Source organism: Podarcis filfolensis (genome assembly GCF_964270895.1).
Source record: "Podarcis filfolensis genome assembly, chromosome: 4".
Taxonomy (NCBI): domain Eukaryota; kingdom Metazoa; phylum Chordata; class Lepidosauria; order Squamata; family Lacertidae; genus Podarcis; species Podarcis filfolensis.
In genome coordinates, this window is record NC_139607.1 from 102,743,199 (window position 1) to 102,768,625 (window position 25,427).

At 46.3% G+C, this 25,427-nt stretch overlaps 2 protein-coding genes across 14 annotated transcripts in view; one reads left to right on the forward strand and one right to left on the reverse strand.

The window, feature by feature from the left end:
* The window catches only part of LOC310760712 (uncharacterized protein), a gene marked incomplete at its 3' end in the record, with an annotated part of 296,144 nt that overhangs the window by 163,201 nt on the left and 107,516 nt on the right, over nt 1-25,427 (forward strand). The gene's annotated exons all lie outside the window — the stretch shown is intronic.
* LOC310760737 (uncharacterized protein) overlaps nt 1-25,427 on the reverse strand; it is a 305,377-nt gene that overhangs the window by 9,437 nt on the left and 270,513 nt on the right. For 4 of the 8 annotated variants that reach the window (XM_083609851.1, XM_083609852.1, XM_083609853.1 and 1 more), the window contains exon 6: nt 20,265-21,799. The exons of the other annotated variants lie outside the window; for them this stretch is intronic. In XM_083609851.1, the coding sequence (XP_083465977.1) occupies nt 20,625-21,799 (1,175 nt within the window). In that variant the 3' untranslated portion in view covers nt 20,265-20,624. Of the gene's footprint in view, nt 1-20,264; nt 21,800-25,427 lie in introns of those variants that run through there. 8 annotated transcript variants of the gene reach the window in all.

Below are 25,427 nucleotides of genomic sequence, written 5' to 3' on the forward strand. Positions count from 1 at the left end.
GGACTCTCTGCCGCTCTCAATACAGACTCCTGGGGTGGGGTCCCTTTTTCTTTGCTCTGAGGGCCAGGTATGTATCTGGCCAACCCCCTGAGGGCCAAGTGGGCGGGGCCAAAGACATCTCTCTTGAAATATAGGCTGGCAATTTATTATTATTATTCTCTTAGATAGCTTAACACACACACAGCCATTGATGCCAAGGTCCCTGGAGGCTCAGGGAGTAGCAGCGCCCATTTCCGGCTGAGAGTATGTGGTCCTGGGATGCCCTGCTCTGGGTGCGAGGGGATGGCTGCCGTGGCCTCCGTGGGGAGCTGCCCTGGGAGACACTGGGAAACTGGTCCCCAATGCAGCAGCCAGACTATGGGCTGGGATCCCTCTCTTTATCCCTGGCCTTTCTCTCCCACCTTTTTCTTGGGGGGGGGGCTAGTCCACCTCCTCGTCCAGCTTTGGAAAACCATTTGCAGTTGTTTCCTCTGTTCTGCAATGACGCTGAGCGACGTCACACAGAGTTAAAGTCCCAGGGACCCCTTTGTTTAAAGAAGGGAGATTTCGGGGGAGTCGTTTTTTCTGAAGGTGGCGGCAAAGGCCAGATGAATTTGGGATCCTCTGATCTGCAGGAATGAGAGCATTGCAGACCTGGCCCCTCCCTGGCAGGACCCTCTCCTCCCTGACTTGGGGGTCCCCCCCTGCAGGAGCAGATCAGGCCCCCCAGGCCCCCTCCCCTGCTGCAGCCCTGGGACCCCCCCCCCCGTCTCCGCACTGCACCCTCGGGGGGGGGGGGGAAGGAGACTCACCAGATCCCAGGAGGGGGCAGTGAGGCAGCCCTTGCAGGAGAGACACCAAAGCAGGAAAGGACTGGGGAGGGAGGGGGCTTGGCTCTGGAGGACCTCCCCCCCCCCCCCCGTGCTTCCTGTCCTCTCTAGGAAGGCAGCTCAGTTCCCTTTAACCCTTGCCAAGCCGAGTCCCTCCCCCTCAGCCCTCTCTCGCTTGGCAGAACCTCAGATTTCTATCATTTTTAATGGATAGGGGGGGGCAGCTCCCCCCCCCCAGCTACGCCACTGGCCAGATACCCTTTTGGGGTGAGGCTCTTGGCTGGACTCTGAGCATCTCCCTCCCTTCATCAAGAGATCTCAGAGACCTTTAAAACACAGAACACATGAGACGCAGACGGATGATGCATCACCTCAAATCCTTTCAAATCTCCAAGTCTGCTGCTGCTGCTGCTGCCCTGAGTGCTGGAAGGAAGACCTGCTCCCTGCAAGGCCCTTTCCCACCTGTCCTGGGGGGCGAGGACCAGACTCCCCCTGCTCAACAGAAGAGACTCCGGGGAGGCCGGAGGGACATTGCCCTGCTGTGAATCCTGGGGAGCCCAGACTCACTGGAAGAAACTCTGGGGCTGGGGCAAATCTTTTTAAATAGTTTTTAATCTGTGGCGCTTTAAATGCTGGGTGTTGGTTTTTTTTCCTTTGTTGGGGGTGGGATAAACGTTTAGTTGGGGCTGGGGATTAGTTTAATTTCAGTATAAATGTAAGTTGTTGTGTGTTGTTCTTGTTTTTTAAATTAGTTTCTACTGACTTATTGCATAGTTTGTATTTGGTTCTTAAGAAGGGGGGGACAGGACTGCCGGGGAGTGGGTCCCATCCAACAGAATGGCTGGGGCAAGTTCTACAGGCGACTACCGATCTCAGTGATCACAGAAAGGAGGAGGAGCTATGCTAATGTCATTACCGAGGAGGTGCTTTAAATATTGGGTGTTGGTTTTTTCCTCTGTTGGAGGTGGGATAAACGTTTAGTTGGTGTTGGGGATTAGTTTAATTTCAGTATAAATGTAAGTTGTTGTGTGTTGTTCTTGTTTTTTAAATTAGTTTTTACTGACTTATTGTATAGTTTGTATTTGGTTCTTAAGGGGAGAGGGCCAGGGCTGCCAGGGAGTGGACCCCATCCAACAGAATGGCTGGGGCAAGTTCCACAGGTGGGTTGCACTGGGACAACCGATCTCAGTGATCACGGGTAAGAGGAGGAGTTATGCTAAGACCAGACCATGTCATTACTGAGGAGGCAGGTTTAGTCTAGTCGTTCTTTGAGGACTATCCCTGCCTCTGGGTCTGGTGGATACTGGAAGGATACTGGAATCAGCAAGGGAGACCCACATGACCTGAAGGTGCTGCTCTCCAATGCCAGGTCAACGATTCACAAGACAGCTGGCTTCCACGACTTACCGTATTTTTCGCTCCATAGGGTGCACTGGACCATAGGGCGCACCTAGTTTTTAGGGGGGGGGGAATAAAGGGGAAAAAATTCATTCCCCCTCCAGCCCCAAAGAGCAAAGAAGCCAAGACAGCTTTTTACTTGAGCCGTGCGTCTTTATGCCTTCAAAGACGGCTTATCTCGGCAGCTCATAAATCACGATGCCTCTGGCTCGGCTCCCAGGCCAATTAGTTTTGCCGGATATCAAAGACGTGTGGTGGCATGCAGAAAAGCCTCTGCTTTCACTTTTCCAGCACATACCTCAGCAGTCTGTCGCTGTCTTACTCTCCTGCAAGTGCCGTGAATCTGGGCCCGAAACCTGTTGTTGGGATACTGCCAGGGAGATAAAGTCCATCTGAGCCCCAAGCTTGTTGCCGGACGATCCATCGACCTCCCGTAGTCACGCAGTATCAGCAATTTAGCGGCACGAAGCCTCAAGAAAAGATAGCCACATTCTTGGACTTGTGCACACTCTTTCAGCAGAATTCACACAGCAAAAGTTGCACAGCATGAGAGCATATTTACAGTTTATTTGGCGTTGGTCAGAACAAAAAAGACATGACCGTCTGCTCCGACTGCTCAGTCAAAACAGCAGAAAACGAAAGGAACAGACAACATAAACATCCTGTGAGACAGGAAATGCGCAGGCTGTTATACAAACATCCTGCTCCCTTTTAAGGTGGAACAGAAATATCCTAACAATCCATACAATCAGTTATCAGTTATCAATATATTCATATATATTCATATATATCCAGATATTTCTACAATGATTTTATAATCCATGTTTGAATCGTGAAAGCTTCTGCTTAGCTTTATAGCAAATTGCTTAGATCTGAGAAATCTGAAATGAACATTGTCCCAGTACCTCCTTGATCTCTCCCTATCTCACTGAACAAGAAGGGGGAAGCAATAAATTTGATGTGCTGGCACATTTCCCCTCCTTCTCCAGACAGGGTCTGGGTGGTGAAACAGGAAGATGCTAAACCGCAGAATGTCCCTTGTAGCAGATGGCCGCGTAGGAGCTCGACAGCCAAAGTTCCTTTTTGCCTTAAGTTTCTATTTCTTGCAATAAATCTGGGGGAAAGGTTAAGACTGCATGTTCAAACTAAAAAGCAGAAGTTGGGAGGAAACTCTTTACATGGCCAGGAGAGAGGCTTGCATGCGCTCATTAGCTTATTTTTTGCTGCCGTTTGCGATGTATCTGATTATGTCATGTCTGTGATGTATTCAAGGTACAAAGCCCCTGGGAGCCAGGGCTCGGGGCCCAGTCTTTTGGAAAGGATTCCACTGGGTCAATTATTGCTCAGCAATAAACATCACTTTCTTTTTCTCCACTGCTGCGCCTGTCAATTCTTAGACTCTATTTGAGTTGGTCACTGGCATCTTAAAATCCTTGCAACATAACTGGTGCCGGACTAGGATTGCAGGCCAGAGGGGTATCATTTTAACCCCAGGCCCTTGCCCATCAGGCGGGGTGAGCGTCGCTGGACTGCCAGCTCTCCCCCAGGCGCCATCGGACATCTTTTCCGAGGAGGGAAACAGCTTTCCATCGTACTCAAACGCCCCGCCCGCCCGCCGTGGCAACGAACTGTGAGGAGAAATTGAACGTGTGACAGGAAAGCGCGCAGGAAACCAGAAAGAGGATAAGGGTGAGTAGAAAGGAAAACAATATTGTAATTAATATTTTAATACTCACAACGAGGTCTGATCAACCTCAGCCACTCACTAGTAACCCCAAATAAAAAGGAAAAGGTCCTTGTGGGGAGAACCTGGGTGAGCTTAGGAAAAGGGTAAGGGTTTGGAAACTGTGGTGAAGTGCTGTGTGGATAGATGAGAGTGCATGAAGACCCACTGGAGCAGGGCTAGACTGATTGAGACCCCATAATCGCAGTTGCGGGCCACGCAAGTGCGTCCCGGTCGGTTATCTGGCGGAAGCGTGTGGGGTTTTTTGAGAATCTGTCTGGTCAAAAGCACTTCACAAGGGACATACCGATGGGGGGGGGGGGAATTGTTCAAAAGCCAGAAATCCAGGCACCTTTTTGGATTGCATGATAGCAAATTTCAAAAACGCCTTCTCGGAGGACTATGGGGTCAGACTGACTCCCAAGACCCTGAGAATGCATTGCCAGTTAAACTGGCCTAGGCAGGTCCCCAAATGGCAGTTTTGATGTGGAATTATGCCGGCTAGTCTGGATTTCTGTAACGAAGGAGCCAGACACTCATACTGACCAATTCCCTTATATTTATCATTGGTACAACATTTGCATGAAAAGCTCTTCTTGGATTAAAAAATGCAAAGGAGACAGCTGCAGAATTTTGGCAGTGAGGCAGGAAGCCAGGAAAAATATAGGAGGACTTAAAACTCCAGCCCCTGCCAGGAAGATTTATGGAGAGCATCCTGAAGAGGAGAATTTAATTTTTCCACCTCCCTATGCTCAATCAGCTAGAACTTTACCATCGCCCCCAGCCGTGCCCCCACCTCCAGCCCCGATACCTCCGGCAGGACAATCATTGCCAGCCGCACCCAGCCTACAATCATTGCCAGCTGCACCTAGCCTTCAGGATCTGCCTTCCCTTCCTGCCCAAGCTGTAGTACAAAATCAAACTATGCAAACGCCCCCCCCCCCCGAAGAGAAGGTTCACACGGACATTTCAGCTTTAGAGACATTAGGAGCGGTGGGAGGGGGGGCAGAGCCTGGAGAAACATCCACAGCGTCAGCTTGGGGTGAATTTCTTGTGTGAGTTTCTTGTGGCTGATTAGCTGCTTTCTCTGTGCAAAGGTCAGAGGGGGCAGGGCTTCTGTTGAGGTAGGTGATTAGCTGTGGGAGGAGCTTGTCAGAGCTTGTAGGGCAGCGGCTGAAGAAGGAACAAAAAGGGTTTTCTTGTGTGAGTTTCTTGTGGCTGATTAGCTGCTTTCTCTGTGCAAAGGTCAGAGGGGGCAGGGCTTCTGTTGAGGTAGGTGATTAGCTGTGGGAGGAGCTTGTCAGAGCTTGTAGGGCAGCGGCTGAAGAAGGAACAAAAAGGGTTTTCTTGTGTGAGTTTCTTGTGGCTGATTAGCTGCTTTCTCTGTGCAAAGGTCAGAGGGGGCAGGGCTTCTGTTGAGGTAGGTGATTAGCTGTGGGAGGAGCTTGTCAGAGCTTGTAGGGCAGCGGCTGAAGAAGGAACAAAAAGGGTTTTCTTGTGTGAGTTTCTTGTGGCTGATTAGCTGCTTTCTCTGTGCAAAGGTCAGAGGGGGCAGGGCTTCTGTTGAGGTAGGTGATTAGCTGTGGGAGGAGCTTGTCAGAGCTTGTAGGGCAGCGGCTGAAGAAGGAACAAAAAGGGTTTTCTTGTGTGAGTTTCTTGTGGCTGATTAGCTGCTTTCTCTGTGCAAAGGTCAGAGGGGGCAGGGCTTCTGTTGAGGTAGGTGATTAGCTGTGGGAGGAGCTTGTCAGAGCTTGTAGGGCAGCGGCTGAAGAAGGAACAAAAAGGGTTTTCTTGTGTGAGTTTCTTGTGGCTGATTAGCTGCTTTCTCTGTGCAAAGGTCAGAGGGGGCAGGGCTTCTGTTGAGGTAGGTGATTAGCTGTGGGAGGAGCTTGTCAGAGCTTGTAGGGCAGCGGCTGAAGAAGGAACAAAAAGGGTTTTCTTGTGTGAGTTTCTTGTGGCTGATTAGCTGCTTTCTCTGTGCAAAGGTCAGAGGGGGCAGGGCTTCTGTTGAGGTAGGTGATTAGCTGTGGGAGGAGCTTGTCAGAGCTTGTAGGGCAGCGGCTGAAGAAGGAACAAAAAGGGTTTTCTTGTGTGAGTTTCTTGTGGCTGATTAGCTGCTTTCTCTGTGCAAAGGTCAGAGGGGGCAGGGCTTCTGTTGAGGTAGGTGATTAGCTGTGGGAGGAGCTTGTCAGAGCTTGTAGGGCAGCGGCTGAAGAAGGAACAAAAAGGGTTTTCTTGTGTGAGTTTCTTGTGGCTGATTAGCTGCTTTCTCTGTGCAAAGGTCAGAGGGGGCAGGGCTTCTGTTGAGGTAGGTGATTAGCTGTGGGAGGAGCTTGTCAGAGCTTGTAGGGCAGCGGCTGAAGAAGGAACAAAAAGGGTTTTCTTGTGTGAGTTTCTTGTGGCTGATTAGCTGCTTTCTCTGTGCAAAGGTCAGAGGGGGCAGGGCTTCTGTTGAGGTAGGTGATTAGCTGTGGGAGGAGCTTGTCAGAGCTTGTAGGGCAGCGGCTGAAGAAGGAACAAAAAGGGTTTTCTTGTGTGAGTTTCTTGTGGCTGATTAGCTGCTTTCTCTGTGCAAAGGTCAGAGGGGGCAGGGCTTCTGTTGAGGTAGGTGATTAGCTGTGGGAGGAGCTTGTCAGAGCTTGTAGGGCAGCGGCTGAAGAAGGAACAAAAAGGGTTTTCTTGTGTGAGTTTCTTGTGGCTGATTAGCTGCTTTCTCTGTGCAAAGGTCAGAGGGGGCAGGGCTTCTGTTGAGGTAGGTGATTAGCTGTGGGAGGAGCTTGTCAGAGCTTGTAGGGCAGCGGCTGAAGAAGGAACAAAAAGGGTTTTCTTGTGTGAGTTTCTTGTGGCTGATTAGCTGCTTTCTCTGTGCAAAGGTCAGAGGGGGCAGGGCTTCTGTTGAGGTAGGTGATTAGCTGTGGGAGGAGCTTGTCAGAGCTTGTAGGGCAGCGGCTGAAGAAGGAACAAAAAGGGTTTTCTTGTGTGAGTTTCTTGTGGCTGATTAGCTGCTTTCTCTGTGCAAAGGTCAGAGGGGGCAGGGCTTCTGTTGAGGTAGGTGATTAGCTGTGGGAGGAGCTTGTCAGAGCTTGTAGGGCAGCGGCTGAAGAAGGAACAAAAAGGGTTTTCTTGTGTGAGTTTCTTGTGGCTGATTAGCTGCTTTCTCTGTGCAAAGGTCAGAGGGGGCAGGGCTTCTGTTGAGGTAGGTGATTAGCTGTGGGAGGAGCTTGTCAGAGCTTGTAGGGCAGCGGCTGAAGAAGGAACAAAAAGGGTTTTCTTGTGTGAGTTTCTTGTGGCTGATTAGCTGCTTTCTCTGTGCAAAGGTCAGAGGGGGCAGGGCTTCTGTTGAGGTAGGTGATTAGCTGTGGGAGGAGCTTGTCAGAGCTTGTAGGGCAGCGGCTGAAGAAGGAACAAAAAGGGTTTTCTTGTGTGAGTTTCTTGTGGCTGATTAGCTGCTTTCTCTGTGCAAAGGTCAGAGGGGGCAGGGCTTCTGTTGAGGTAGGTGATTAGCTGTGGGAGGAGCTTGTCAGAGCTTGTAGGGCAGCGGCTGAAGAAGGAACAAAAAGGGTTTTCTTGTGTGAGTTTCTTGTGGCTGATTAGCTGCTTTCTCTGTGCAAAGGTCAGAGGGGGCAGGGCTTCTGTTGAGGTAGGTGATTAGCTGTGGGAGGAGCTTGTCAGAGCTTGTAGGGCAGCGGCTGAAGAAGGAACAAAAAGGGTTTTCTTGTGTGAGTTTCTTGTGGCTGATTAGCTGCTTTCTCTGTGCAAAGGTCAGAGGGGGCAGGGCTTCTGTTGAGGTAGGTGATTAGCTGTGGGAGGAGCTTGTCAGAGCTTGTAGGGCAGCGGCTGAAGAAGGAACAAAAAGGGTTTTCTTGTGTGAGTTTCTTGTGGCTGATTAGCTGCTTTCTCTGTGCAAAGGTCAGAGGGGGCAGGGCTTCTGTTGAGGTAGGTGATTAGCTGTGGGAGGAGCTTGTCAGAGCTTGTAGGGCAGCGGCTGAAGAAGGAACAAAAAGGGTTTTCTTGTGTGAGTTTCTTGTGGCTGATTAGCTGCTTTCTCTGTGCAAAGGTCAGAGGGGGCAGGGCTTCTGTTGAGGTAGGTGATTAGCTGTGGGAGGAGCTTGTCAGAGCTTGTAGGGCAGCGGCTGAAGAAGGAACAAAAAGGGTTTTCTTGTGTGAGTTTCTTGTGGCTGATTAGCTGCTTTCTCTGTGCAAAGGTCAGAGGGGGCAGGGCTTCTGTTGAGGTAGGTGATTAGCTGTGGGAGGAGCTTGTCAGAGCTTGTAGGGCAGCGGCTGAAGAAGGAACAAAAAGGGTTTTCTTGTGTGAGTTTCTTGTGGCTGATTAGCTGCTTTCTCTGTGCAAAGGTCAGAGGGGGCAGGGCTTCTGTTGAGGTAGGTGATTAGCTGTGGGAGGAGCTTGTCAGAGCTTGTAGGGCAGCGGCTGAAGAAGGAACAAAAAGGGTTTTCTTGTGTGAGTTTCTTGTGGCTGATTAGCTGCTTTCTCTGTGCAAAGGTCAGAGGGGGCAGGGCTTCTGTTGAGGTAGGTGATTAGCTGTGGGAGGAGCTTGTCAGAGCTTGTAGGGCAGCGGCTGAAGAAGGAACAAAAAGGGTTTTCTTGTGTGAGTTTCTTGTGGCTGATTAGCTGCTTTCTCTGTGCAAAGGTCAGAGGGGGCAGGGCTTCTGTTGAGGTAGGTGATTAGCTGTGGGAGGAGCTTGTCAGAGCTTGTAGGGCAGCGGCTAAAGAAGGAACAAAAAGGGTTTTCTTGTGTGAGTTTCTTGTGGCTGATTAGCTGCTTTCTCTGTGCAAAGGTCAGAGGGGGCAGGGCTTCTGTTGAGGTAGGTGATTAGCTGTGGGAGGAGCTTGTCAGAGCTTGTAGGGCAGCGGCTGAAGAAGGAACAAAAAGGGTTTTCTTGTGTGAGTTTCTTGTGGCTGATTAGCTGCTTTCTCTGTGCAAAGGTCAGAGGGGGCAGGGCTTCTGTTGAGGTAGGTGATTAGCTGTGGGAGGAGCTTGTCAGAGCTTGTAGGGCAGCGGCTGAAGAAGGAACAAAAAGGGTTTTCTTGTGTGAGTTTCTTGTGGCTGATTAGCTGCTTTCTCTGTGCAAAGGTCAGAGGGGGCAGGGCTTCTGTTGAGGTAGGTGATTAGCTGTGGGAGGAGCTTGTCAGAGCTTGTAGGGCAGCGGCTGAAGAAGGAACAAAAAGGGTTTTCTTGTGTGAGTTTCTTGTGGCTGATTAGCTGCTTTCTCTGTGCAAAGGTCAGAGGGGGCAGGGCTTCTGTTGAGGTAGGTGATTAGCTGTGGGAGGAGCTTGTCAGAGCTTGTAGGGCAGCGGCTGAAGAAGGAACAAAAAGGGTTTTCTTGTGTGAGTTTCTTGTGGCTGATTAGCTGCTTTCTCTGTGCAAAGGTCAGAGGGGGCAGGGCTTCTGTTGAGGTAGGTGATTAGCTGTGGGAGGAGCTTGTCAGAGCTTGTAGGGCAGCGGCTGAAGAAGGAACAAAAAGGGTTTTCTTGTGTGAGTTTCTTGTGGCTGATTAGCTGCTTTCTCTGTGCAAAGGTCAGAGGGGGCAGGGCTTCTGTTGAGGTAGGTGATTAGCTGTGGGAGGAGCTTGTCAGAGCTTGTAGGGCAGCGGCTGAAGAAGGAACAAAAAGGGTTTTCTTGTGTGAGTTTCTTGTGGCTGATTAGCTGCTTTCTCTGTGCAAAGGTCAGAGGGGGCAGGGCTTCTGTTGAGGTAGGTGATTAGCTGTGGGAGGAGCTTGTCAGAGCTTGTAGGGCAGCGGCTGAAGAAGGAACAAAAAGGGTTTTCTTGTGTGAGTTTCTTGTGGCTGATTAGCTGCTTTCTCTGTGCAAAGGTCAGAGGGGGCAGGGCTTCTGTTGAGGTAGGTGATTAGCTGTGGGAGGAGCTTGTCAGAGCTTGTAGGGCAGCGGCTGAAGAAGGAACAAAAAGGGTTTTCTTGTGTGAGTTTCTTGTGGCTGATTAGCTGCTTTCTCTGTGCAAAGGTCAGAGGGGGCAGGGCTTCTGTTGAGGTAGGTGATTAGCTGTGGGAGGAGCTTGTCAGAGCTTGTAGGGCAGCGGCTAAAGAAGGAACAAAAAGGGTTTTCTTGTGTGAGTTTCTTGTGGCTGATTAGCTGCTTTCTCTGTGCAAAGGTCAGAGGGGGCAGGGCTTCTGTTGAGGTAGGTGATTAGCTGTGGGAGGAGCTTGTCAGAGCTTGTAGGGCAGCGGCTGAAGAAGGAACAAAAAGGGTTTTCTTGTGTGAGTTTCTTGTGGCTGATTAGCTGCTTTCTCTGTGCAAAGGTCAGAGGGGGCAGGGCTTCTGTTGAGGTAGGTGATTAGCTGTGGGAGGAGCTTGTCAGAGCTTGTAGGGCAGCGGCTGAAGAAGGAACAAAAAGGGTTTTCTTGTGTGAGTTTCTTGTGGCTGATTAGCTGCTTTCTCTGTGCAAAGGTCAGAGGGGGCAGGGCTTCTGTTGAGGTAGGTGATTAGCTGTGGGAGGAGCTTGTCAGAGCTTGTAGGGCAGCGGCTGAAGAAGGAACAAAAAGGGTTTTCTTGTGTGAGTTTCTTGTGGCTGATTAGCTGCTTTCTCTGTGCAAAGGTCAGAGGGGGCAGGGCTTCTGTTGAGGTAGGTGATTAGCTGTGGGAGGAGCTTGTCAGAGCTTGTAGGGCAGCGGCGCGCGCCTAGCGGCGCGCGCAGTTTGATCCATCTTTTAGATTTAGGGGAGCTAGTCTCAGACGTTTGTTGGGGGAGATATAGGTTTATTTGGGGGGATTTATTGGCCTGTCTTCACACTTTTTATGATGGAGGACCGCTGTAGTCACCCCCAGCGACACCTTCTCAAGATGGAGGATGAGGGAACAGCTGCAGTCGCCTGTGGTTCCTGCACAATGTTTGCCATCTTGCCAAAGGTTGCAGGCAGCTTTACCTGCAGCAATTGCATGTTGATTGCCCTCTTAAAAGACAAAGTCCAGCAACTGGAGGAACGTGTAGCTACGCTCCAAAGAATTAGAGAGCTGGAGCTCTTCTTGGAAGCAACAGAGCACACCGTCTCCACCGAGGAGGAGACAGGGGACTCCCCTGAGGAGGCTAGTTCACCAACACAGGAGCCAGATATATGGAGAAACGTGACTCAAAGAAGTAGGAGGCCCAGGGTTCGCTCTGATTGTTTAGAAATACGCAATCGCTTTGAGGTCCTTTCCCCTAGCATGGAAGACGAAGAGCAGACTCCATTTGAGGATCTCTCCCTCATTACAGTCGATCAGGTATATGAAGACGAGCAGCAAAGGCAGTCCTCAGGGAATGTGCAGGCGACCTTGGAACGGACAGTTCACGGAAGAACCCCGACCAGACCTAAGAGGAGGCGTGTAGTGGTGATAGGGGATTCCCTACTGAGGGGAACAGAAGCAGTGATCTGTGGGCCTGACAAGATGTCTCGGGAAGTGTGCTGTCTCCCTGGGGCTAAGATCCAAGATGTAACTGAACGACTGCAAGGAATCATAAAACCCACTGACAAATACCCCTTCCTCTTGGTTCATGTGGGAACCAATGACACTGCAAGCAATAGCCTCCAGAAGATCAAAAGAGATTACGAGGCTCTGGGCAGGAAATTGAAGCAATTAAATGCACAAATTGTCATCTCATCTGTCCTCCCAGTTGAATGACGTGGCCCAGGGAGAGAGGGAAAAATAGTGGAAGTGAACAACTGGCTTCGCAAATGGTGTAAACAGGAACGGTTTGGATTCTTAGATCACGGAATGCAGTTTCTTGAAGATGGACTTCTGGCAAGCGATGGGCTGCACCTCACAACGGTTGGGAGGAATGTTTTTGCAAAAAATCTCAGAAACCTCATCAGGAGGGCTTTAAACTGACTAATGTGGGGGAGGGAGACAGTGCTCCTGAAGGTAGGAGTCTATCAATTGATGAAGATGATCATCCAAATGTCATAGACCAAATGGAGCAAACAGCACGCAGACCTAGTGGTGGGAGGAAAAAATCCTTAAATAAGAGACACGGGGGAATGATTAATGGACTTCAATGTCTGTACACTAATGCGCAAAGTATGGGAAATAAACAAGATGAGCTTGAGCTCTTGGTACAGCAAACTAAATATGACATAATAGGAATCACTGAAACCTGGTGGGATAAGTCCCACGATTGGAATGTAATAATGGAGGGATACAATCTATTTCAGAGAAACAGACCAGACAAGAAAGGAGGAGGAGTGGCGTTATATGTCAGGGATGTGTATACCTGTGAAGAGATCCAAGATTTAGAACCTCAAAGCCAAAGTGAGAGCATTTGGGTCAAAATTAAGGGAGAGAAGAATAACAGAGACCTCATTGTGGGAGTTTACTATAGATCCCCAAGCCAAACGGAGGACATAGATGATGCCTTCCTGGAACAGATGGCCAAGCATGCAAAAGGAAGGGAGATAGTAGTAATGGGGGACTTCAATTACCCAGATATTTGTTGGATGTCAAACTCAGCCAAGAGCATAAGGTCAAACAGATTCCTCACTGGCCTTGCAGACAACTTCATTGTCCAGAAAGTGGGAGAAGCAACAAGAGGAACAGCCATTTTAGATCTGGTCCTAACCAATGTTGATGACCTGGTTAGTGGGGTAGAAGTGGAAGGATCATTAGGCGCGAGTGATCATGCTCTTCTGAAGTTTACTATACAGCGGAAAGGAGCAGCCAAGCATACTAGGACTCAATTTCTCGACTTTAAGAAAGCCGACTTCATAAAACTTAGGGAAGTGCTTGGTGAGATCCCATGGACAGTAATACTAAAAGGAAAGGGAGTTCATGATGGCTGGGAGTTTGTTAAGAGGGAGATAGTAAAAGCACAACTTCAGGCAATACCAATGAGAGGGAAACATGGAAGGTGCCTAAAGAAGCCAGGGTGGCTATCTAAAGAACTTTTAACTGAGTTAAGATTAAAAAAGGATGTGTACAAAAAATGGAAAAGGGGGGAAACCACCAAAGAGGAATTCAAACAAATAGCCAGCACGTGTAGACACAAAGTCAGAAAAGCTAAAGCACAGAATGAACTCAGGCTTGCTAGAGAGGTTAAAAGCAACAAAAAAGGCTTTTATGGGTATGTTCGTAGCAAAAGGAAGAACAAAGAAACAGTGGGGTCACTCAGAGGAGAAGATGGTGAAATGCAAACAGGGGACACAGAAAGGGCTGAACTCCTCAATGCCTTCTTTGCCTCAGTCTTCTCCGATAAAGAAAACAATGCCCGACCTGAAGAATTTGGAGCAAATGATTCAGCAGAGGAAACACAGCCCAGAATAACTAAGGAGATAGTACAAGAATACTTGGCTAGTCTAGATGTATTCAAGTCTCCAGGGCCAGATGAACTGCATCCAAGAGTATTAAAAGAACTGGCAGATGTGATTTCAGAACCACTGGCAGTCATCTTTGAGAATTCCTGGAGAACAGGCGAAGTCCCGGCAGACTGGAGGAGGGCAAATGTTGTCCCTATTTTCAAAAAGGGGAAAAGAGAGGACCCAAATAATTACCGCCCAGTCAGTCTGACATCAATACCAGGGAAGATTCTGGAGCAGATCATTAAGCAAACAGTCTGTGAGCACCTAGAAAGGAATGCTGTGATCACCAATAGTCAGCATGGATTTCGGAAAAATAAGTCATGTCAGACTAACCTGATCTCGTTTTTTGACAGAATTACAAGCCTGGTAGATGAAGGGAACGCAGTGGATGTAGCCTACCTTGATTTCAGCAAGGCATTTGACAAGGTGCCCCATGATATTCTTGTAAAGAAGCTGGTAAAATGCGGTCTTGACTATGCTACCACTCAGTGGATTTGTAACTGGCTGACTGACCGAACCCAAAGGGTGCTCATCAATGGTTCCTCTTCATCCTGGAGAAGAGTGACTAGTGGGGTGCCACAGGGTTCTGTCTTGGGCCCGGTCTTATTCAACATCTTTATCAACGACTTGGATGATGGACTCAAGGGCATCCTGATCAAATTTGCAGATGACACCAAACTGGGAGGGGTGGCTAACACTCCAGAGGACAGGATCACACTTCAAAACGACCTTGACAGATTAGAGAACTGGGCCAAAACAAACAAAATGAATTTTAACAGGGAGAAATGTAAAGTATTGCACTTGGGCAAAAAAAATGAGAGGCACAAATACAAGATGGGTGACACCTGGCTTGAGAGCACTACATGTGAAAAGGATCTAGGAGTCTTGGTTGACCACAAACTTGACATGAGCCAACAGTGTGACGCGGCAGCTAAAAAAGCCAATGCAATTCTGGGCTGCATCAATAGGAGTATAGCATCTAGATCAAGGGAAGTAATAGTGCCACTGTATTCTGCTCTGGTCAGACCTCACCTGGAGTACTGTGTCCAGTTCTGGGCACCACAGTTCAAGAAGGACACTGACAAACTGGAACGTGTCCAGAGGAGGGCAACCAAAATGGTCAAAGGCCTGGAAACGATGCCTTATGAGGAACGGCTAAGGGAGCTGGGCATGTTTAGCCTGGAGAAGAGGAGGTTAAGGGGTGATATGATAGCCATGTTCAAATATATAAAAGGATGTCACATAGAGGAGGGAGAAAGGTTGTTTTCTGCTGCTCCAGAGAAGCGGACACGGAGCAATGGATCCAAACTACAAGAAAGAAGATTCCACCTAAACATTAGGAAGAACTTCCTGACAGTAAGAGCTGTTCGACAGTGGAATTTGCTGCCAAGGAGTGTGGTGGAGTCTCCTTCTTTGGAGGTCTTTAAGCAGAGGCTTGACAACCATATGTCAGGAGTGCTCTGATGGTGTTTCCTGCTTGGCAGGGGGTTGGACTCGATGGCCCTTGTGGTCTCTTCCAACTCTATGATTCTATGATTCTATGATTCTATGAATTTAGCAATTCAATGAGCACCTCAGCTATGCATGAACAATCAAATTTATGGAGACTAATGGATGCAGTAACTGATTCTGGACAGAAATTAGTAATAAAAATGAGAGAAAGTGATGTGCCCAGCTCTTCACAATTGTGGCCAAGCCCTCCTCCTTTGCCACACCTAAATAAGGGGGGATATTATATCCGAAATAAGAAAGGTGCCCCAGCTCCAATGTTTCCCTTGAGTGCAGTTTTGGGACCACAAGAGCCAAGACCCACTGATGGCCAGGGGCAACCTAGAGGGCCGTGGCCAGCGCGTACAGTAACCATGCAGTGTGTTCCATTCACAACCACAGATTTGCTAAACTGGAAAACCCACACCCTGCCCACAGGCTATGCAGGATTTAATGGCCTCAATCATGGTAACCCATCTGCCCACATGGCAGGATTGCAGGCATCTTTTAATGACCCTTTTCACCACTGAGGAGAGGAGAAGAATAGATGCCACTGCAGAGAAAAATCTTAGAGCAGAGGTACCATCTACAAATCCAGACGCATGGGTTCGCACCCGATACCCCCTTTCAGATCCAGGATGGCATCCTGATAGAGACAAAGATGCTCTGAGCACTTACCAGCAAGAAGTCTTAAAAGCAATAAAAGGGGCAGCCAGTAGGCCTACCAATATTTCCAATGTGGCAGAGGCGATTCAAAAACCTGATGAATTTCTCGAACGTTTAATGGAAGCATACAGGATTTATACCCCTTTTGACCCAGAAGCCCCAGCAAACAGGCAAATGGTCAATGCAGCCTTTGTGGCTCAAAGCGCCCAGGACATAAGAAAAAAATTGCAAAGGCAGGAGGGATTCAAAGGGTCAAATCTAGAACAGCTCTTAACCATTGCGCAGAAGGTGTTTGTGAACCGGGATGTAGAAATTAAAAAGGACCGAGTTCGGGAATTGAAGCAAAAAGCCGGGTTTTTTTGCTGCTGCTATCAGCCAAGGCTCAGCGTTTGATGCAGGTGTCCAGGGGAGAGGCTCTGGTCAGGGACGGGGAAGAGGAAGAGAAAGAGGACAGCCGCTAGGAAGGAATCAGTGTGCCATTTGCAGAAAGGAAGTTCATTGGAAGCAGGAATGCCCTGATACAGGGAGAACAGAGGGACAGCTGGATGGATTCAGGGAACAGAGGGAGAGGATGGGGATCGCGGCGTGGAAGGACACAAGGAGGAAGATGTGTAAGGAACAGAGGAAGTAGTCGAGATTTTGTTGGGTTGGCGCAGTTGGAAGAATATGAGAATGAAAATGCATAGGACAAACCAGGCTCAACCCTTTCCTTAGGCTCCCAAGAGCCCATGGTCTCACTTAAATTAGGGAGCCGTTTAATTACCGTATTTTTCGCTCTATAACACGCACCTGACCATAACACGCACATTGTTTTTAGAGGAGGAAAACAAGGGAAAAAACATTCTGAATGAAACAGTGGATGTATCATTTTTGTGCTTCATGCTGTGGCCACAGACATGTGATCTGATGGTGAATTTGGGGTGACCCAATGCAAAAATCCTGAGAATTCCTGTGGATCCATGCTTTGTAACCACGTTTTTGCACCATTGCAGCCCCAGGCAACAGTGGGTGCGTGATTTTTCTGGTGCAGGCTTTAGCCATGGACATGCTATGTGATCTGATGGTGAATTTGGGGTGACCCAATGCAAAGATCCTGAGAATCCCTGTAGATCCATGCTTTGTAACCACATTTTTGCACCATTGCAGCCCCAGGCAAGAGTGGGTGCGGGATTTTTTTGGTGCAGGCTGTAGCCATGGACATGCTATGTGATCTGATGGTGAATTTGGGGTGACCCAATGCAAAGATCCTGAGGATCCATGTGGATCCATGCTTTTTAACCACGTTTTTGCACCATTGCAGCCACAGGCAACAGTGGGTGCGTGATTTGGGGGGGGGGCAGGCTGTAGCCATGGACATGCTATGTGATCTGATGGTGAATTTGGGGTGCCCCAATGCAAAGATCCTGAGGATCCATGTGGATCTATGCTTTGTAACCACATTTTAAGTGGGGAGCGAAGGAAAAACAAAGAAGGGACATGAGAGGGGTGTGCAGAGAAGCAGCTGGCTAAGAATGCAGGAGAGGGATTTAACGGGAGGGAGGAAAGAAAGGCAAAAGTTTCCCCCCACCCAAGCCAGCCATCTCTCTCTCCCCCTCCCTCCCTCCCTCCCCCTCTCTCTCTCCCTCCCCCTCTCTCTCCCTCCCCCCTCTCTCTCCCTCTCCCCCAGGAGCACCGGAGCACAGAGAGGAATTAGAAGGAACGACACTCTGCTTTCCCCTCTGCTTGCCTGGAGGGGAGGGGCTTTCCCTGCTCTTTGTTCCGTTTCAGCAAACACAGCAACGAAACAGAGGAGGGTGGGCAGTAAGACCCTGAGGCAGAATGCAGGAAAGCAGCCGCTTCCTCTTTTCAGGTTTCCCTTCTCCATGAAGCGCGATTTGATTTTTGCCTGATTTTCGGCTCCAGGGACCACACATTCGCTCAATAACACGCACAGACATTTCCCCTTCCTTTTTAGGAGAAAAAATCTGCATGTTATAGAGGGAAAAATACGGTATTCTGTTAAGACTTTTTCAATTATTAGCCAGAATATTTGCGAATATTTTATAATCCACATTAAGTAATGAAATTGGTCTATAATTCTTTACATCTCATCTATCTTGTTCAGATTTTGGTATCAAGGTTATATATGTGTCTCTCCAGGTTTCAGGAGCCCTCTCCCCTCTCAGTATCTTATTACATACCTCTGCCAAAGGTTGAATTAACCAATCTTTAAAAGTTTTATAATATTTGGCATATAATCCATCTGGTCCCGAGGCTTTGCCCAATGGCATCTGATTTATTGCTATCTCTACCTCCTGTCTTGTAATCATGTCATTGAGTAGTTGCCAGGGAACTGCCATCAGTGCCGGAGGGAGAGAGCAAGCTCCGAGGGGATCCCAGAGAGCGTCCCGGGAGTGGGAGAGGCAGCCCATCTTCTGGGGAAGGGAATCAGCGTAGCTCCAGTGGAGAAGGGGGGCAGATGGGGGAATCGGTGAGGCGGTCCTGTGACTCCTTGCCGGGGACCAGCGGGGAGAGGAAGGGTCCTCCCCTGCCTACGCCCTCCTTGCGCAGAAGGCTTCTGCGCAGAGAGAGTGGGAGGAGACTAGGCGTCAAAGAACTTCTTTGCTGGAAGAAGTTTAAGAAATGCCCACTGACGGATTCTGCCAGCGATTGAGACAGCCACGAGTGAGTGGCTGTCCGGGCAGGAAAGGTTCACTCAGGCAACCCAGCCAGGTGTTGGGACAGGCTTACGCACGAGCAACCCCTAGAACCATGACAGTAGTGATCTTTTATCTCCGGGAATTTTCTGCATTTCATTTGTTCTAAGAAATTGCTCAATTTTATCTTTATCCTCTTTACCTTTTTTATACAGTTGTTTAAAATATTTCTGAAAACATTTTCTAATATCCCCAGGGTTTTCCACAGATTTCCCCTCCATTACAATATTTGTGATCGTGTTTTGTTTCTGTCTCTTTTTTAATTGCCAAGCCAGCAATATTCCACATTTATTTGCAGATTCAAAATTTCTCTGTTTCATTAATTTTATTTTCCATTCTATTTCTTGATTTATAATTTGAGAAAATTGAGTCTGCAAAGCTTTAATGTCTTTTTGTATCTGTTGGCTTTTAGGCTTTGATCTTAAATTCTTTTCTTTCTCTTTTATTTGAGAAAGAATTTTTTCCTTTTTTCATTTTGTATCTTTTTCTTTATAGCATTTGGTTGTATGAGGAAACCTCCCATAACAGCTTTACTAGCATCCCAAATGACTCTTGCTTCTACCTCTGTATTTATATTTAATTCAAAGTAATCTTTTAGAGTCTTTTGGGCCTTTCCCACCACCAAATCGTTCCTCAACAACCCATCATTCATCCTCCATCTGAAGGAACCCTGCAGATACAATTTCATTTCCAATAACACTACATTATGATCAGAGCATGTCCTATGACATATTTGAATTTTTGATACCCTTGGAGTTAAATCTCTGGTAATCCATAAATAATAGGTTCTTGAAAATGTTTGGGAGGAATTTGAGAAAAATGTGTAATCTTTCTCAGTCGGATTTCGTAGTCTCCATATATCTGACAGGTCATATTTATCCACCATCTCAAAAAACAGTTTTGGAAATCTGCCTGCATTTTGTACTTTTTGTTCTTGTGATTTGTCCATTAATGTGGAGACTACTCCATTCAAATCTCCCATCAATATTGTTTTGTAATCCAAATATTCATTGAGCTTCAAGTCCAAGTTCCTAAAAAAGTCCACTTTTCCATTATTTGGTGCATAAATTCCCAATAAAAGATATTTGTCGCCTTGTGCTGTAATTTCAACCACAATGTATCTCCCTTCCTCGTCCTTAACAAAAGCTTGGGGTTCCATTTTTCTTTAATATAAAACACCACTCCTCTTTTTTTTACCTTGTCTGATGAAATAAAGTCCTGTCTGAGTTTTTTATTCTGTAAATTTTTTCTATGTAGTCTAGTAACATGGGTTTCTTGTAAACAAATTATATCCAGATTGTTTCTTGCCAAGGTATGGAAAACTCGGCCTCTTTTTTCCAGGGAATTTAAGCCATTAACATTCCAGGAGTAAATTCTTAAAGACATCTTAATTTTTTAGGGTCCTTCAGCCCCTACAGCCAGAGAAGGGGAACTTTCCAAACTGAGCTCTTTTGCGTTTTTCTAAAGAAATCTCTCCTTCTCTCCTACAGTTCTGATTCTCTGTTTCCTCCCTTGAAATTTGAAGGAAAGACCCTCTGGGAATTCTCACCTGAAGAAGATATTTTTCTTCCTTAGGGCAGTTGCCAGATCTGAATAATTACTTCTCAAAGATAAAAAATGTCGTGGGACCTCTTTGAACAAGATCACCGCTTTCCCATCTATCTTTAAACTTTTTTTATAGTGATGTCCCAATATCATGCCTCTTTGTTCCTTTGTTTTAAAAATCACCATACAGTCATGTGTGATTTTAGAATCCTTTTTAGGACCAAATCTATATGCTTTATCAATCCACAAATTCAATTCTTCTTTTGAGATCTCCCAGTAAGTTGAAAATTCCTCAATGAGCCAACCCTTCAAGTTATCCTGTTCCTTCTGGACCACTCCCCTCAGTCTCAGATGAGCCTCCTTCTCCTTTAATTCCAAAAACGCAATCAAATTTAACGCCTGCTGCTGGACAGTCTCTAAATCCCGAATTTTTACCGTTTCCAGTTGTGTAATTCTTTCCTCATGTGGGGTAATGTTGGACCTCACTGTCTTCAAGTCTTCTTTCAGTTCAGAAAAGTCACTCCTCAAGTCTTGAATGGTATTTTTATTCCCTCTGCTAGAAAGGGGGATATAGGAAAGACTTGAAAGTTTCTAAAAGATGAGACTAAAAGATGAGACTAAAGTTGTGGCTTTTGGTAATGTTAGCTGCTTTCGTTTTTACGTCAGTGAAAGGGATCAACCTCTGTTTTTAAATCCCTTTCCTTCCCAATTCAAAGTTCCAAATGAAATCGTTTTACTCACGATTTCCAAGAGGGATAGTCCAAAAAAATTTTTTCCCCTTGGAGGAATTGGCCGCTCACGATCGCAGGACTCAGGGCTTCGCGCGCTGAAGGAAGCGAATTGTTTCCCTAGTGCCACCGTCTCCAACCCCGCTCTCACTCGGCCCTCTTTTTTAGAGCTTACATGGAGCAGGGGAGTCATTCCCGGCACCTGCACGAACTCCAGGTCCTCAGAACGCTTGATCTGAGGGTTTTTCGGGGCGCCACTGCGCTCTAGCGACTCTCCCCTGTCTTCAAAGCACTGGTGCCCTTTCTGCGAAGGAACTCCTGTCCGCCATAATCGGGCGAGCCAACCGGAAGTCTATAATGAAGGGTTTTTCTGACCTTAGAATGAATTCTTTGATGGGAATTGAGATTAGAGCTCTTACTGAAGCTCTTTCCACATTTCATACACTGATAGGGTTTCTCCCCTGTATGAATTCTTTCATGCAAGGTGAGAGAGGAGCTATAAGTGAAGCTCTTTCCACATTCCACACACTGATAGGGTTTCTCCCCTGTATGAATTCTCTGGTGGGAATTTAGAGAGGAGCTATGAGTGAAGCTCTTTCCACATACCACACACTGATAGGGTTTCTCCCCTGTATGAATTCTCTGGTGGGAAGTTAGAGAGGAGCTATGAGTGAAGCTCTTTCCACATACCACACACTGATAGGGTTTCTCCCCTGTATGAATTCTTTGATGGGAAGTGAGATTGTGGCTGTGACTGAAGCTCTTTCCACATTCCACACAGTGATAGGGTTTCTCCCCTGCATGAATTCTTTGATGGGAAGTGAGATTGTGGCTGTGACTGAAGCTCTTTCCACATTCCACACATTGATAGGATTTCTCCCCTGTATGAATTCTTTGATGGGAAGTGAGATTGTGGCTGGTACTGAAGCTCTTTCCACATTCCACACACTGAAATGATTTCTCCCCTGTATGAATTCTTTGATGGGAAGTGAGATTGCAGCTCTTACTGAAGCTCTTTCCACATTTCATACACTGATAGGGTTTCTCCCCTGTATGAATTCTTTGATGGGAAGTTAGATTGCAGCTCTTACTGAAGCTCTTTCCACATTCCACACACTGATAGGGTTTCTCCCCTGTATGAATTCGTTGATGGCAAGTGAGATCAGAGCTATTAGTGAAGCTCTTTCCACATTCCACACACTGATAGGGTTTCTCCCCTGTATGAATTCTTTGATGGGAAGTGAGGTCAGATCTCTTCCTGAAGCTCTTTCCACATTCAACGCACTGACAGGGTTTCTTTCCAATGAGATTTCTTTGATGGGAAGTAGAATGGGAGCTCTGACTGCAGCTTTCTCCACACTCCAAATTTTTATGTGGCTTCTCCTTTCTGGGGATTTTGTTGTGGTCACCTTTGTTCTCAATTTCCAATTCATCACAATCTGCAATGGAGAAAAAAAGGGATTAGAGCCTCAGGAACGAATAAAGAAGAACGGAAGGGAGTTCAGTGTGTGTTTATTACCTTTGTTGTTTGTCAGTAACCAACATATTTATTATTAGATTCTGATGAGTTGTTGAATGTTGCTTTGTTTGATATACAGTAGTGGCCAAAATTGTGGAAACCTTTTTGGAAATAGTGTATTCCAGAGCTTTAATGGCTTATAACACCACTTGTTTTGGAATAATATCATAAAATCATATATCAGTGGAAAAATAATTTGAGCAAGAACATAATGCAACAAAGTACAATTAGCTGTATTCTATCAAAAATTGTAGTCAAATAACCAGAAATAGGAAGCAGAAGCACTACTTGCTTAGGTTGACTTTTGTCAGTGTCTTATTTGATTGCTATCAAGTTGGCTGGTTTCTTCGTGTTCTTTCATTTAGTGAGTTTGCAGAACATAATAAAATTTTAAAAATGGCACAAAGAGTTGACTGGTTACCCAGAAAGAGATGTAAACTAATACTTTTAAGTGAACAAGGCTACAGTTATGAAGAAATTAGAAGAAAGATTGGGGAAAACTTAACCAAAGCTGGCCTTTCTATATTTTTGAAGAGGTATAAGAAACTCATTCACGGGGGGGGGGGCGCTAGGGGGCGCATCGGAAGATGGCCAACAATACCATCTCTCCGGCTCACACGAGGTAATTAAGAAGCTGTTATGGGAGTATGCTGTTATCCCTCGTTACCCCAAGGGAATGGGGAATGCTGCCTTGCCTGCTGTGCCCATAATTCACCCCCAGATTCGATAGGGGGTGAGGGCACTAGGCACAAAAGGCCTCGTGTGGGTCAGCGCTCCTTGACACTATCTCTGATCTGCGCAGCTAGTTGCAGGAGCTCAAAATAAACAATCAGAACAGAAGCAAACGCACATACTTCAAGCGATGATCAGGAATAAGGACTGCTAACTAAAGGGATCTCTGGGAAGAGGAGCGACGGGCTGGACTTAATAATAAATCAAGAAGAGGAATAAATCAAGAAGAAGATTCATCAAAGGATTGGTATGTCGGAGCAAGACTGAAAAGGAGGGGGGAGAAAAACTTTTCTTTTTTTGTCTTATGTGAGTATCCAATAATCCCCCCCCCAAAAAAAAAGAATCGTTGCAATTACTGATCACAAGCAGGAGAAATGAGAACTGTGTGGAAATTAGTTACTATGCAAGGACGTGGCTTATGGGAGCATCGGGAAACGAAAGTAAGTCCTTTGTGACGCAGTTATAAAAAGAGATTTATCATGGCAGGCTCGCCCGCAGGAATCCAGGGGGAGGAGGACTATGGCTGTTACTATGTTGGAGTGTGGGTTCGGCCTAGCAGGGCCCCCTGAGAAAATTTATGAGCGGCAGGCCTGGGGAGATCAGGACAGACTGTCGGAATGTTTTGTACAGAGGTGTTGAAATGGCGTCTGTCTACTTTTATGGCTCTTGGATGAGTGTAAAATCCACACAGGAAATAACGATGTTTGTCTTCAACCCGCTTGTGGAGATTATCAGAGATCACAAAGAAAGGAGATAACAACAAGAAGTTGAGGAAAACAACAAAGAGAAGATTGAACAGAACTGTGAATATTATTTTGACAGAACTGTGTAATTAAAGCAGCAGCAAGAGAGATGATCGGATCCCTTTCGGAGCTTGACGCATGTGTACCCCCAACAAAATTTTTTAAAAAATTGGCTATGTAATTTGGAATTATTGTTATTTGGAATTAATGTGATGTGATTGGCCTGTTTATAAAAATTATTTTAAAAAAAGAAGAAACTCATTCACTCCAAAACCAGACTGGTAAAGGCGGGAAAAGGTGCACAACAGCAAGTGATGATCGAAGAATGGAGAGACTGTGCCCACGTGACAGAAGAAAATCATTTGGGTGTATACAAGATGACATGGCGCAATGTAATGTGAAGTTGAGTGCAAGGACTGGTCTAAATGCTAGAATTCTAAGGAAAAAGCCATTGTTCTCTCTCAAGCAAAGGTTGAAAAGATTAAACCCATGTTAACTGGACAGCGGAACAATGGAACAGTGTTATTTGGAGCGATGAGACCCAAATCTCCTTGCTTGGTAGTGATGGCATGAAATACGGGAGTAGAAGAATCAAAGAAGATTTATATCCTACTTGCATTACACCGACCGTGAAACACCCAGCTAGTGTTATGAATTTGTGTCATTAAGGGGTGTCACGGCTAAAATTTGGCCGCTGTTTCTTTAATGCTAAAAGAACTAAGTCAGCATGAGTCAGCGGCCTACAATGACTCATGCAACCTTTCACCAAATTGTACCTGTGGTCAATGTTAGTGTTGGGTGTGGGTTGGTTGGTGAAAGTTGGTAGTGTTGATGTGTGTACAGTTGGTTGGAAACAGAACTGTTAGATCCCAAAACTAAGACTTTGTCAAGGATGTATAATTTGCTGTTGAAATGGAACACACAGGATGAAACGGTGAAATCTGCTATGATTAAATGGGCACAAGAAGTTGGACATAATATTATGTTTGCTGACTGGGAACAGTTATGGACCACAGGTATGAAGTTTACGGCATGTAATGCCTTAAGAGAGAATATTATGAAAATGATATATAGGTGGTACATGACTCCAGTCAAGCTTGCAAAAATCTATCATTTGCCCGATAATAAATGTTGGAAATGTAAGGAAACTGAAGGTACATTCTTTCACCTTTGGTGGACGTGCCCGAGGATTAAGGCTTTCTGGGAGATGATGTATAATGAAATGAAAAAGGTATTTAAATATACTTTCCTGAAAAAACCAGAGGCCTTTCTCCTGGGCATGGTCGGCCAATTGGTGCCAAAGGATAGAACTTTCTTTATGTATGCTACGACAGCAGCAAGAATACTTATTGCAAAGTATTGGAAGACACAAGATCTACCCACTCTGGAAGAATGGCAGATGAAGGTGATGAACTAGATGGAACTGGCGGAAATGACTGGCAGAATCCGCGACCAGGGAGAAGAGTTGGTGGAAGAAAATTGGAAGAAATTTAAAGACTATCTACAGAAATATTGCAAAATTAATGAATGTTAAAATGATGTTGGATGAAAAGTTATGTGGTTTTTAGCTATAACGCTATAAGGAAAATGAAAAAAGGGGTTGTTAATAGTTAAAAATTTAATGTTACACATTATTTTAAGATTAAAGATTAGGACAAACAAAGAGGGGAAGGATTTGCTGAACTAACAAATTGAATTGGAATACAAAAAGGGAGGTGTGAGGAGGTCCGGGAAATAAGCAAATGAAAGAAAGTGATGGAATGATCTAAAAAAAAAAAAACTTGGTTCACTCCATGCGAAGGCGTTGTAAGGCCGTAATTAAAGCTAAAGGTTACCAATGGTTACCAAAGGTTTCACGTTTCTTCTTTTTGACTGTTGTTCTAATAAATACTCCCTCATAAAATTTCTTGCATTACATTCTTCATTAAATTATCTTTCCATTGCTATATAATTTTATAATATTATTCCCCAAAAAGTGGTGTTATGAGCCATCAAACCTCAGAAATGCACTTTTCACAAAAGATATCCACAATTTTGGCCGCTAGTGTAAGATGTTCATTTTAAAGTTAATGT